Source organism: Rhea pennata, chromosome 2 (assembly GCF_028389875.1).
Source record: "Rhea pennata isolate bPtePen1 chromosome 2, bPtePen1.pri, whole genome shotgun sequence".
Lineage (NCBI taxonomy): Eukaryota > Metazoa > Chordata > Aves > Rheiformes > Rheidae > Rhea > Rhea pennata.
In genome coordinates this window covers 20,000,712-20,013,663 of record NC_084664.1, presented here as the reverse complement: position 1 = coordinate 20,013,663, position 12,952 = coordinate 20,000,712, and the positions used below count along the sequence as shown (strand labels likewise).

Below are 12,952 nucleotides of genomic sequence, written 5' to 3'. Positions count from 1 at the left end.
AAGAACATGTAGTCTTCCCTTGTTAGATAGTCCCAGTCCAATCTCCAGGACTCTGATGATCTGAATTTCCCTTTGCACTAGTTCTAGTCAAACTTCAACATTCTTAAACAACGTTGACCAGAAATACATATAGTATCCCAGATGAAGATACATTCTCATCTGCTATATTCTGTGATCCTATTTGTCCTTTTGAAAGCTTCGTCACATTAGAAACTATAGTAATTCCACAACTGAATAGCACATTGGGTCTTTCTCCTGATGATTTCCCACAGATGATTTCTGCTAAGAGCAGAAGTACTTGCCTGTCACTAGGCAGATCATTTTCCATTTTGTACTGTTAAATTGCATCTACTCACCAAAGTCATTCTCTCTCTTGCATGATGTTTCAAAACTTTCTTTGTAATAAAAATGCTATTCAACTTTGAGCCATTAGTGAAGTCATGAGCACACTAAGTAATGGGGTAACTAATGAAAATGTGAAACAAAGTCAGTCCCAAGACTGATCTCTGAAGAACTCCACAAGCAAGTTTCTTTCAGCCTAATGATTCCTTTACATTATCTCCAGTTGCTTCTACTCTAGCCAGTCCCATGACCACCTTTTAATTGTTATTCTAATTCCTATGTTCATTAGTTTAATAATATCCACATTATGTAGGATCAGAAACCTTATTTAGGTCCATCTAGATTAGATGTATTCAATTTCCTCTATTATTTTTACATCAAATTCAGAGGGACATGCACAAATATTTGTCCAGTAGAAAGGCCCACATTTGATATAATAATCTTACTCTATTTGGGATTATTATTCTGAATTAATAACTATATAAAGCTTATTTTTCATAAATTTGTGCCTGTATGTGAATCACAATTTGAAGAATGTTTAATTTTTCATATAATAAGGGTATTATAATTCTTACCACTACAGCTTCTTTATAACAATTTTAATATTTTGATTGCACTTGAGTAAGTGTAGAAAGTCTCAAATAGCTAACATACTACTGACTGATTTTCTATTGATATTCAGAGCATTAGGAATGCTGTTTTATATTTCAGGTTGACTAAACTAAGTTAAGATTACATTTTGATTGATGTTTTTGACATAATTCCACTAACTGGAGTGTAGTTGCCCCTGACTTTTTCCAGTGCAAATCATACTGGATTTGAGCTCAATGTTACAAATACTCTTTTAAACTAGCTCTTATGAAAGACTTTTGAAAATGTCAGATCAGAAAAATAATTCTGTATTGCACATTTAGGTATGAAAAGAATGTTTATGAAAGGTTTAAGTACTTAGACAGAACAAGACATTAATAAGATGAATTGATACCATCCTTCCTCTTTAATGGCTCTACCTGTGTTATTTTTTCTCATTAGACAGTGAAGTTAAATAGCTGTGATCTGACTTTGCAACAGCAGTGAGCTCCACGCTATGTAGATCAGATGAGAACAGATCAGGTTTTTATTGTGATGAGGTACGTTCTTTCCCTGAACATGACTCGCTGGCCTGGTTATGTAAAATGTAACCACAGTCTTTTCCCACAGGAAGGACTAAACAGTGGAATAACAAAGCTTTTCTTTGTAGTTCATGTTTTCAGTCATGGAACAGCCTATAATTACATAAATGTGGTTTTGTACTACAATCATCTGTGTAAAGTGATGATACCTCCTTTGCTGTTTACCGATGGAAGAAAGGAGGGGAGAGCTGTGTATTACTAAATTTTTGAGGATAAAGGAGATAACACTTTCTTTTGAATCATTCTCAAATGCTATTTTCTCTCAGAGGACGTAACACTGTTGATCCCTTTCCGTGGTAGCATCTTAAAGCCCTTCTCACAATGACCACCACAAAAAGAGTCTGCACTTGACTGAGTAGAAACGAGCCTTGACCTGAGTCATAGTTCTCATTTAGAGGTTCACTTATCCAGGAACGGTGACCCTGAGATGTGAACTAAGATCTATATTTATCACCAACAGCCCCCTTTTCAATGATGTCTTGCCACATGATAGCATAGTGTGGATTACGTCTCTAATGACTAGTGCAGCCATACAGTAATTATTATTTTAACATGACACAACAGCAGAAGCCAAACATAAAGTTTTTGAGCTAAAACTTTGAGACACATCCCTTATTTTATGCATTGCATTCTCACCTTAGAAGTAAATGTTGATAAACTCTCCTTTTTATGTTAGTTAATGATACATTTAAGGTTGAACAAAGTACTCTAGCTAAATACCAACACTTGAGCCATCACAAAGTTGGCATCATAGGAGAGGAAACAAGAGACTAGGAATAGGAAAGGGCAAAACTGGTTCTTTTGGCCATGCTGTTAACTCAGTCCATCTTTACACGTTCATTTAACTGTATCCTGAATTAAGATACCTGTAACTTGGTAACCTTATGAAAGGAATGGTATGATATGATACGATCACCTGCAAGCAACAGAGGATCAAAACTGATGATTAAAGAAGTTCCTTCTAGTCTCAGCTTGTAAATATTTCTGTCCAGCTTCAGAAGATCCTTTATATACACCTATGTAAGTATAGAAATACACGTACATTTCTGTTTTCTATTAATTTTAAAATTTTGTCCTAGATACACAGCTTCAAAATATTAATAAGCATTTAGTTATCCAATGATGTACAGAGAACTATAAATTAATCAAATACTTCAACCAGAAATATATTTGAAGAACTGTTGTTAGATAGCATTAAAAAAATGGAAATGCATATTCATAGTGTCATTCAATGTATCATTTAAGCCAATATCCTCTCTTCTTCACTAATAAATGTTCCAGCTGATGTAATTAACTTGTTCCCTCTTTGTCAATCATGTATCCACTACCTGTTAAAGTTAAAAGTAGTTCCACTCTCAGGCATCCATCTTTACGTCAGTGAATACCACTGTTGTTCCACAGCTGTTTTATGACTGTAGTTTGCCTTCTGAACAATCTGAAAAATTCCTGGAACATGCAGTGTAAGCAGTGTAACTATTATGTCAGAAAAAACTTTAACTGTAAGAACTGTATACTCTTTATCACTACAGAGACTGTTTAAGGTCCATTTAAGCTCCACTATACTGAACCCCCAGAACATTAACCTGTGGAAGATGGTGCAAGGTATCTTTACCCTGTGCCCTCACTTTACAAACCCTTCTAGTGCCTGTGTGGCTACAATGTTCAGGCTGAAGTGACAAAAGTAGCAAATGCAGAAATACTCTGGAAACAGTCAGTCTGTGTCAGGTTTTGTCCAGGCCTCACAAATGACACGGTGTAAAGCAAAGTCTGCTCTTTCCCTAGAATCAACAGCCTCCGCACATGCAGCTCAGAGAAACAGCAAACAATCATCATCTCTTATCAAGGGGCAACAATGGCATAACCATGTGCCTCTTCTTTCTATAGATACATTTGCCTTAAAGAAATTCACATTCTTCCCTGGAATTTCTTTTTGATGAGAACTGTGTTCATAGCACTTGATCATTCCATTCTATTGCCCCCTTTTCCGCAGCCAATAACACTGGAGCAAACCATGGATTAGGATATTATTAATGTAGGTGTCACATCTAAGGAAATGATCTGTTACATATGTGCAGACCCTAGATAACCCCTGCTACAAAAGCTGAAAACTAGGCATGAAATGCTTGTACCACAGAGGTCCAAAGGAATTTTTGTCATTGATTTCAAGAGAGATTGGATTCCACCCAGGCCAATTATGTGTGACTAACTCTATACGCTCATTAATGGAAAATGTTGGCCATGTTATATTGACAGTATTTAATAACACAGGTGAAACACCAAGATGAACTGCTCTTTCCACTTACTTGACAGAGGAGGGAATAAATAATGTTAAAAATAATTAACAGAAAGATAGTATTATTAATGTTTCTGTTCTGTCTCACAGTTACCTAAAACCAGATTTTGATTATACTTTAATTTTATTAAGCTTACTACAAGTATTTAAAGTGAAAATACAGCAATGGCATTATCTACATCTGTTTACAGATAGAAAGAGAATAAAAGGAAAATATATCTACAAACATTACCAAAAACTGCTGGCATATTTATCATTTACTTCAGGATGCTACTTGGATTTTTGTTCAGTGATAAACAGGCTTTCTGTCCAGAATATGCTGTATGGTTATTTATTCAAATAGATAACTGCCTATCGCTGCCCATCTAGATTCTGAGAAGTAGAACATCAGAATACTAACACGATGCCAATTTGGGCATACGTAACAACTCTTGTTTCTTTCCTAAAATGAAGCACTACAAATGCTGTATGCCACTGTAACAATCAGAATTAAACAGCTTCCCATCCACTAATGTACTGCTTCCCCAAATAACCAATGGTTTTGGAGAGGCAGAACAGTCATTACTGAGAGTTTCTGTAACATCCTAGAAGGACAAAAATTTCAGTCCTGAGTATTCAAAATGCAGCACTCATTTATAACAGAAATGCTCTTATTCTAATGGGTCCATTTCCTATTCTCCAACAGAATGAGGAAAATCTCTGTCTGTCTGTCTGTCCCTCCATCTCTACACCTCTTTCTCTCCCTCTGTCTCTCCCTCCCCCCACAGAGACATACAGATAATTATTTAAACTAGAAAAAGTAGGCGAAAGGGCTGCTTGGGGTGAAGTTACGTGTATCTCTGTACAATGTGCATTGATCTATGTATAACGAACAAAACCACAGCATCTGTCAGCACATTTTAAAACCCTCTAAGGAGAAGCAACTTTTCGTGATTTTACATTAGGTCAACCATGAACATATTATAAAGTATTTTAATTCAGAAATTTACCTTGTAAAATTTTGATTGGGAAGCAAAACTATGCAGGAATTTTTCTTTTGTTCCAACACTTCAGGGAGGAAAGTTTTTCAATGTACCACCCTTTGATCTGTATATTATTCTTCTCTAAGCACTGATTTGTCCAAAAATAAAGACTCAGCAACTAATCTCACAAGCTATATTTAAAACACAAGTTCTGAACATTCTGGAATATGAGAGTCATTCTGTAATTTCAGAGCTGTAATACCTTATCCCCTTGTAATACGTTTCCAGAAATGCTCTTGGCTTACACATATCATCATTCATTCTGAGATATCAACTTTCTGGATATGATAGGTAAGTCTGAATATTTGGACTTAGATTCATATCTGAGCTTCTTCTTACATTTCAACTTTTTAGGCAGTAATTCTGGAAATATACTGAATCTGCAATGTTTTATTAAAAAGTTCCCAATGCATGGAATTATCTGCAATGTTTTATCCAAAACAAAAATAAGATGGGTGTGAAAACTGTTCTCTTAAATACCACTGTTTTTAGCACCAGGATTTCAGCATTTTTCATTCAACCTGAAAGTCACTCAGAGATCAGATCACACTTCTTGTATAAAGAGAATGAAATACTATACAATGTACTGCTGATAGCTCTGGAATCAACTGCAGAGATGGAGACAGGGAATGGTTCCCTGCATATGGATCCAAAAGACACCTAAACTCCGAAGAAACAATTATTTTTGACATAGTAGTCTTTTGTAAGCGAGTATATTTACCTATTTTTAATTAGTGAAAAGAGGAAAAAGGAACACAAAATTTTCAAAATATCCAACTTCAAAGTTTTTTAAAGTTCTGCAAACTACTTGGATTACTAAAATTTTTCGTAAGACATCTGATTCTATGGGATGGAATCCAGAAAAATAAAGTATCACTTTGAAATCACATTTATCAATACCCACTTTTCATCTTGGTAGGAATCTATGTCTGTGTTAACATTTGATTGATGGTATAAGCTGGAATTTCTTGGTCAGCATTCCTGACGGAACATAATCAACTCCAGTGTGTATACAGTGTTGTCATTCATTGATAAAGGCTTAGATATGAGTTTATTTATAACACAGCTAAGACTAAAAGACACAGCTTAATTTTAAGACACTACAAGCACTGACAAACCAATTCTGAATGATCTTTTTGAGACCTGTATTTTAAAATGAGTACAATTTTAAAATTCTCTCGTTATTATTTGATGATTTATACTGTATTTTTAAGGTATGTATGCACTACATTTTCCAAAGTAGAATTACAGGTGGACAAACAGCAGCTTATGCAGCGAGTGCCAATAAAATACTGCACGTCTATTATTTCTACCTCAGCTGCGAACTCCGGATCACGGAGCGGATCACGCATAGGCAGGAGCATCGTTCCCTTTCAGCAGTAACGTCGACACCAGGTAGCATCGGTCAGCTGTAGTTAGCGCACCTCCAGCACCCTACTCCTGACGGTCAGTTCTAAAAATCGCAGTGCTCGGCTGTACACATTAGCGCCGGCCTCCCTCCCGGCCCCGCCGAGGCCCCTGTCTGCAGGCCCCTTCCCGCGCCTCGCCCCACCGGGCCCGAACCGGGCCCGAGAGTCCGCGCCAGCGCCCCTCCGCCGCCACACGCGAAGCGACGGGCCGCGACAACGTATCGAGCTACGCACCGCGACCCAGCGGGCGCTAACGGCCGCCCGCCGGGGCAGCCCGCCGCGCCGGGGCCGGGAGAGCGCCGGGCGCCGCCCGCTCCCGCAGCCCCGGCCCGAGCCATGGCCGCACCACCCCCGTCCCGCCCCGCCGCGCGGCGCACGCAGCCCCTTCCGCCGGAGGAGGCGGGCCCCGCCCGGTGAGGTCACGCGGCCTGGCCCCGCCCCCTCCCCGCGCTTTCCCGCCTGCGGCGGGAGGGGGGATAAGCTCGGCCCCGCCCGCCGGCGGCGCCGCCTCCAGCAGCTTCCAGAAGCGGCCCGAGCGCCCCGGCCCGGCGCGCGCGCGCGCGCTCGCGCGGCGCTTGTGGCGCAGTCGGAATTGGCGGCGGCCGCGGGGCTGCGCCGGCGGCGGGGCGGGCAGGGGAGGGCGGGGGCGGCCGCGGCCGGAGGGGCGCGGCGGCGGCGGCGGCGGCGGGAGGGGGTGATGCCGTTGTTTATTTTTACCCGGGCGGCTCAACCTCTCCGGCAGCCCGAGCGCGGCCCCCGCGGCCGCTCCCCGCCCCGGCTCCGACGGCGCCGCCTATAAAGCGCCGCCCGCGGGGAGCCGAGGATGCAGCTCTACAGCTCCGTGATCACCCACTACCCAGCGGGCGGGACAGCCGCCGCCGCCGCCCCAGCCGCCGCCCCGGCGGCCGCGGCAGGTGTCTTCAAGGTCTCCCTGTCGCCGGGACCCGCGTCCGCCGAGGCAGCGAGCGCCGGCAACGCCGCAGGCCAGAGCGCGGCCGCCGAGAGCCCCGCCAAGGACGGCTTAATTCCCGCGGGGGGAAGCGCCGGCAGCGCCGCCGCCATGCCCGCCTTCTCCTCCTGCCTGGAGGTGATGCCGAGCGGCCCCGCGGCGGGCCCGGGCGGCCGCAAGGCGGGCGCCCCGCAGTACAGCTCCTGCGCGCAGATCACCGTCGGCCGCCGCCGGCCGCTGGAGCGGGTCGTGCCCATCCGCATCGTGCAGCGGGCCGAGGCCGCCGGCGAGCTGGCGCCGGCCTCGCCGCACGGCCGCGCCTGGCTGGAGGGCATCCTGGAGAGCATGCGGCAGGCCGGCGGGGACGGCGAGGCGGCCGCGCTGCCGCGCCCCGCCGACGAGCCCAGCAACCGCAGCCTGCGCCTCAGCGAGCACTGCCAGGCGCTGCAGGCGGCCGCCGCCGCCGCGCCCGGCTGCCGCCCCGCGGAGAGGAGCGGCGCCGAGGCGCAGCCCGCCGGCGGCCCCGCGGCCGCGGAGCGGGAGGGCGGCGCGGGGGGCCCCGCGGCGGCGCGGGCGCCGGGCGGGCGGCCGGAGCGCAGCGAGAAGCTGGCGCTCTACCTGGCCGAGGTGGAGAAGCAGGACAGGTACCTGCGGCAGAAGGGCCGGTTCCGCTTCCACATCATCCCCGACGGGAACTGCCTCTACCGCGCCGTCTGCAAGGCGGTGTACGGGGACCAGCGGCTGCACGGCGAGCTCCGCGAGCAGACGGTGCACTACATCGCCGACCACCTGGAGCACTTCAGCCCGATCATCGAGGGCGATGTGGGGGAGTTCCTCATCGGCGCCGCCCAGGACGGCGCCTGGGCCGGCTACCCGGAGCTGCTGGCCATGGGGCAGATGCTGAACGTGAACATCCACCTCACCACGGGCGGCAGGCCCGAGAGCCCCACCGTTGCCACCATGGTGCACTACCTGGGGCCCGAGGACCCGACGCGGCCCAGTATCTGGCTGAGCTGGCTTAGCAACGGGCACTACGATGCCGTGCTGGACCGCGTGTGCCCCAACCCGGAGTACGAGGCGTGGTGCCGGCAGACTCAGGTACAGCGCAGACGCGACGAGGAGCTGGCCAAGTCCATGGCCGTGTCCCTCTCCAAGATGTACATTGAGCAGAACGCTTGCTCGTGAGAGCCCCGGCCTGCGGGCGCCGCGAGGGTGCCCCGGCCGTGGCGGCGATGCCTTAATCCCTAAGAAAGCGGCAGTACCCGGGCTGGGCAGAAGCGTAGACTGGTGTGTGTGTGTGTGTGTGTGTGTGAATCCATGCATATTTGTAATATTCCGTGTTGTATAAAGTTAGCCTCGGATTATTTGCGAGCAGATTCTCCGTGTATATTTGTGTCTCTCCTCTCTGCTGTTTCTCTGTTTTCTATAAGAATGTATTTTTTGCACAATATTTTTAAACTGTTACCTCTGTCTTCTACATCTCATGTTAGTATCTGGCTTTCAGCTGTACAGCCAAAAACGTTTGTAAACTGTTTGTTTTGTAAACAAGGCTTATGATGTAACAGCTCTTTTGCTGTTTTTTTTTTTTCTTTTTAACTCGTAAACCTTATATATTTCTACTAAATGAAGTTGATATCAGACTGACCCTCCCTAATTGATGGAACTGTGATTTTTTTTTTTTTTTTTTTTTTGTAAAGCTAAACAATAGTTTTTGTAAAAGTGCAGCAAGTATGAAAAGACTGCTTTTCAGCTGGGTTGCTTTCCCTGCCTCGAGCACAGAACAGGTCCTCTGAGCCAGTTGGAATGCAGCTACACACGAACAGTGCGGGGAGCAATCGACTCTTGTGTATTTAATTACTGTTTTGAGTAAACTGTCCTCTTGTTGCCTGGTTGGCTCACCCGCCGCTCCATTTATATTATTTATCTGTAATAACAGAACATTAACTTGCAATAGAATGTTGTGACTAGATAATAGTCTCCTGCTCTGGCAATAATTGCCTTGGCTGCACCTCAGTGTTTGTGTTCTTGTTTCTGAGGTTGTGGTGTCTTTTGTGTAAGCCCTGCTTCTTTTTTGGCACTTGTGTCGCACCAAGTCATTTTCTGATCACAACATTTTATTCCTTTGGTGTTATTTCCTAATCAAGAAATCAGGAATGGTGTTCAATGTTATGGTTTAAAAAAAGTATTTAAATTGAGATTTGTATGGTTTGCTGGGTCAAACATTTAAATGTTTCCAGTCTGAATTCTGTCACTTCTAATTTCTGATTAACTCTAACTTGTTAGATATATTTATTAAGTAATGCAGTTTGTACTTTTTTATTTTGTAATATATTGTGATTTTGGAATTTATACTGTATTTGTATAATAGGAATATTCTCAGCTAAAATGGAATGAATAAAGATTATAATTTTACTTGTGCTCTTTTTCCACCCTTTGTATTCCTGATATAGTAAAGTACTGCAAATTGCCCAGGACCCTTTATTTAGCTTCTCTGCCTTTGTCTCCTCGGTTAATGGGAGGGAAGAAGGGTCATGGTACTTTACGGATATGAATAGCTTAGAATTCTGGTATCTTTAAATGTCTGAAAGAAATGCAAACATTTAATGAAAGGTGAATATTTTTAATTCTTTTGTAATTTTGAGAGATCTTTAGCATATAACTTTGCCAATGAGAAACGTTTTTTGTATATTAATATGTCTTAGAAGAGGGGCTCCTAAACCTTGTACCTAAACTGGTAGTGTCAGTGGTTGTGATGAGCCAGCTCCCTCCTGGGCCATGTGCACATAGACTTTGTAATTGGGAACCTCTGCTATGCTGTCATTCCCAAACTCATTTTGGTTTTGCCCTGTCACCATTGATACCTCTGCAACCCTCTTATTACTTGCACAAAGGTAGAGTTATAAGGAACTGAAATGCCTTGAAAGTTGATAAGCAGTACTATGTTGTTTGTGTATGTCTGTGTATTTCTATACATATCCTCCCCTCCCCCATCCCCAGTTATGTTAGCAGTCCATCTTTAACAGAACAGTACTGGATTAAAATTGGAATTAGGAAAAAAAAAGAACTAAGTAGCTGAAACGAAACAGTCTTAATTGAACATCTTATGCTGATAAAGAGCTACAGGACTGGTAATGTGTATATTTGGCACTGTTACTATTTGCATACTGTGATGCAAATAGTATATTTAAATATTTTTCTCCTTTTGCATCTGTTAAAATGACTAGCTTCAGCTACATTGTGAATTGGGTACATGCCCCTGTCTTAGAACACTAGTGCACTAAGCTAAGCAAACAAGGAGCTGTGTAGCGTTCACTCTGTGTGATACATTTTGTATTAAAATGTCAGCAAAAAAGTAGTGGTGAAAGTGAATGGCACAGAACTCTGGGTAAGTTCCCGGAGGCTTCTGCAGTAGTTTCGGTGTCACTGCATGGTTCCTAGGCAAATGCATGTAGCTTTAAGGAATTTGAGGGGAAAAAAAAGTTACTTGTGGAACTAGTTTGCACAGAAGTTAAGAACATATTGCTGAAACATATAGCAAGGTGCTTATTTTTGTGACTTATGTACTGAGTATTCTAAAAGGAAGTGAAAAAATGGCACGTCAGGCACTTAAGGCATAGAGAAATTTCAAAATTATAACTTTAAAGTTCAGCTTGGACTCTTGAGGTCAGGCACAAGCTGGTGGCATCTTGAGCAGTAGTATTTCACAGAGGCAGTGAACCTAACAGGGCACTGCTTTACTTTAGCAAAACTGCTTGTAACATTGTAGCTTTTCAGCTATGTAACCTCCCCCCTTTGAAACAAACTATACCAGCAACAGCACAATTAGATGTGATTTTTCCCTCATTGTTTCCTGTTTAACAACTCCAGTCACTAGGGAAGGACAAACGTTGCCCTTGCTTATAACTTCGGTACCTGATTATTTTAACCTTGACTAATCACTTGCATAGCCCAGTTAATGCTTAGACCTATGCTGGGACTTTAGTCAAGAGAATCTTTACTATTTGCAAAAAGTGAGGAAAGCTTAATTTTCAGTATTCAGATGTGTAGTTGTTTCTGTAAGGCAGAAAATGCTTTAATGCTAAATTGAGCAAATTTGAACTGGAGTCGGCTCCTGCAGACACCATGTTGACATAAGACTTTGTGATGCCATCTTCACTTGCATTACAGAATTGTGAATTAGAATACGTGGCAGATACTTCATCCGAGGAGTCTGTTAGGTTGTCAGGAATATGTCATTCTGTCACTAAGTGTGTAATGGATATATTATAATTTTCATGTATATTGAAAAGAAGCTGTTACACAAAGTAAGGCCTGTAGAACTCAGACTGCTTTTTATGTAAAATAAATACATTCCAAATGGGGACAAGTGGAAAAGGGAAGATTTTTTCCAATGTTGTTCTTCATCTTAGTCAACTGTTTTATTTTTGGAAAGTTCAGTGGATGATTTATTTGTGTTAGTAACTTATTAAGGATATATAAAAGTTGCCTAATGCCAGCTACTGGGTTTATCTGTTCCTGTTGTACTTTGCTAGTACATTACACATGTAAAGGATAAACCTGTTACATTAATGTTACTTTTGGAAATAAAAGGTGTATTTCAGTACTTTGGAATATGAACAAAACTGCTTACATCCAAATATTTGTTCTGTTTGCTTTTTTCTTAGTATGTTTTAATTAGTTCATGAGATATTTAAGGAAAAAATCAAATTTTTGTTTTGTGATGTATCAGTGTGTATATACATGGTGTTGTCAGCATAACCAAGTAGAAAATGACTGTAGGTGTCTCATAATATGGACAAGTACCTGCTAGTAAGTAGTGCTTGCTGAAGGCCAATATGGTCTTTTTTTTGTTGTTTATATTCTTTAAAATATAGTGAACAGTTTATTGGTAAGTATTAGTAAGAGGGGCTCATAAGATTTGGTAATTAGGACGCAAAAAGAAAAAAACTCAGCTTTGGTTTTAAAAGACTGTCCCATTTTTGAATGATGACATTATATGAATGTAAACAGCATGCAGAAAGTTTCTAAGTAGCAGTTTGAAAGGACATCAGTTCTGGCAGCTGTAATTCTGTAGTCACTGAGACTTTTTTAAAGAAGCAGAAAAGAATTTCAAATTTGAACTTAGTAATGTACAATGTAGTTTATAACATATATGTAGTCATTTTAGTTGAAAGAAGTGGCTTTCATGTTCCATGTCCAACTTCAAGTCATAATCTATTTTAAAGCATATTGTATTTTTAATGCTTGTTTTGTTTCCTAGCTTTTTTATAAACGAAAGTCATTGAAAATACTCTGTTGCTTCTCGTGAGACACGATTCAAACCTTCAGCACTGTGGCACAGTTAAGCTGGATAAAGAGTGGCATGTGCAACGAAGAATGCTATTACGGGAGGGAAGGATGGCTGGGAGGAAAGCTGGAGCTGGGAGATGTGAAGGAGCCCAGGTCGTCTTCCATCCTTTCTTCTTCTGTGCTCACCTGCATCCCAAATGCTGGGAGGTCCTGACTCGCTGTCAGGTGCAGTGGGTATTCAGTGCTGTTCTGGTGACAGTGTGCATCAAGCTCAGTGTTGGTGCTCACTGGCATTTGGTTACTAAGTTCTTACCCCGGCGAGCTTTCTGGGGGCCGCAAATGAAAGAAGGAATGTAACAAGTATCGCAGAAAGACCTGGACAGAATTGCATGGGCAAAGATGCATTTTTCTAGCCTGTGAACTCTCTGTTGTTGGATATCAAAGAGTGAAAGCATGGGAGAATCTCAAAATGGTTT

At 43.0% G+C, this 12,952-nt stretch overlaps 1 protein-coding gene across 1 annotated transcript; it reads left to right on the top strand.

The window, feature by feature from the left end:
- The first annotated feature begins 6,893 nt into the window (after positions 1–6,893).
- OTUD1 (OTU deubiquitinase 1) lies at positions 6,894–9,599 on the top strand. The gene has a single exon (XM_062569030.1). It carries the CDS (start codon positions 7,062–7,064, stop codon positions 8,370–8,372), a length of 1,311 nt encoding a protein of 436 aa, XP_062425014.1. The 5' UTR covers positions 6,894–7,061; the 3' UTR covers positions 8,373–9,599.
- The last annotated feature ends 3,353 nt before the right edge of the window (positions 9,600–12,952 follow it).

Excerpts from the sequence above, each read along its gene's own strand:
- OTUD1 (XM_062569030.1), top strand. The coding sequence starts at position 7,062 with ATGCAGCTCTACAGCTCCGTGATCACCCACTACCCAGCGGGCGGGACA.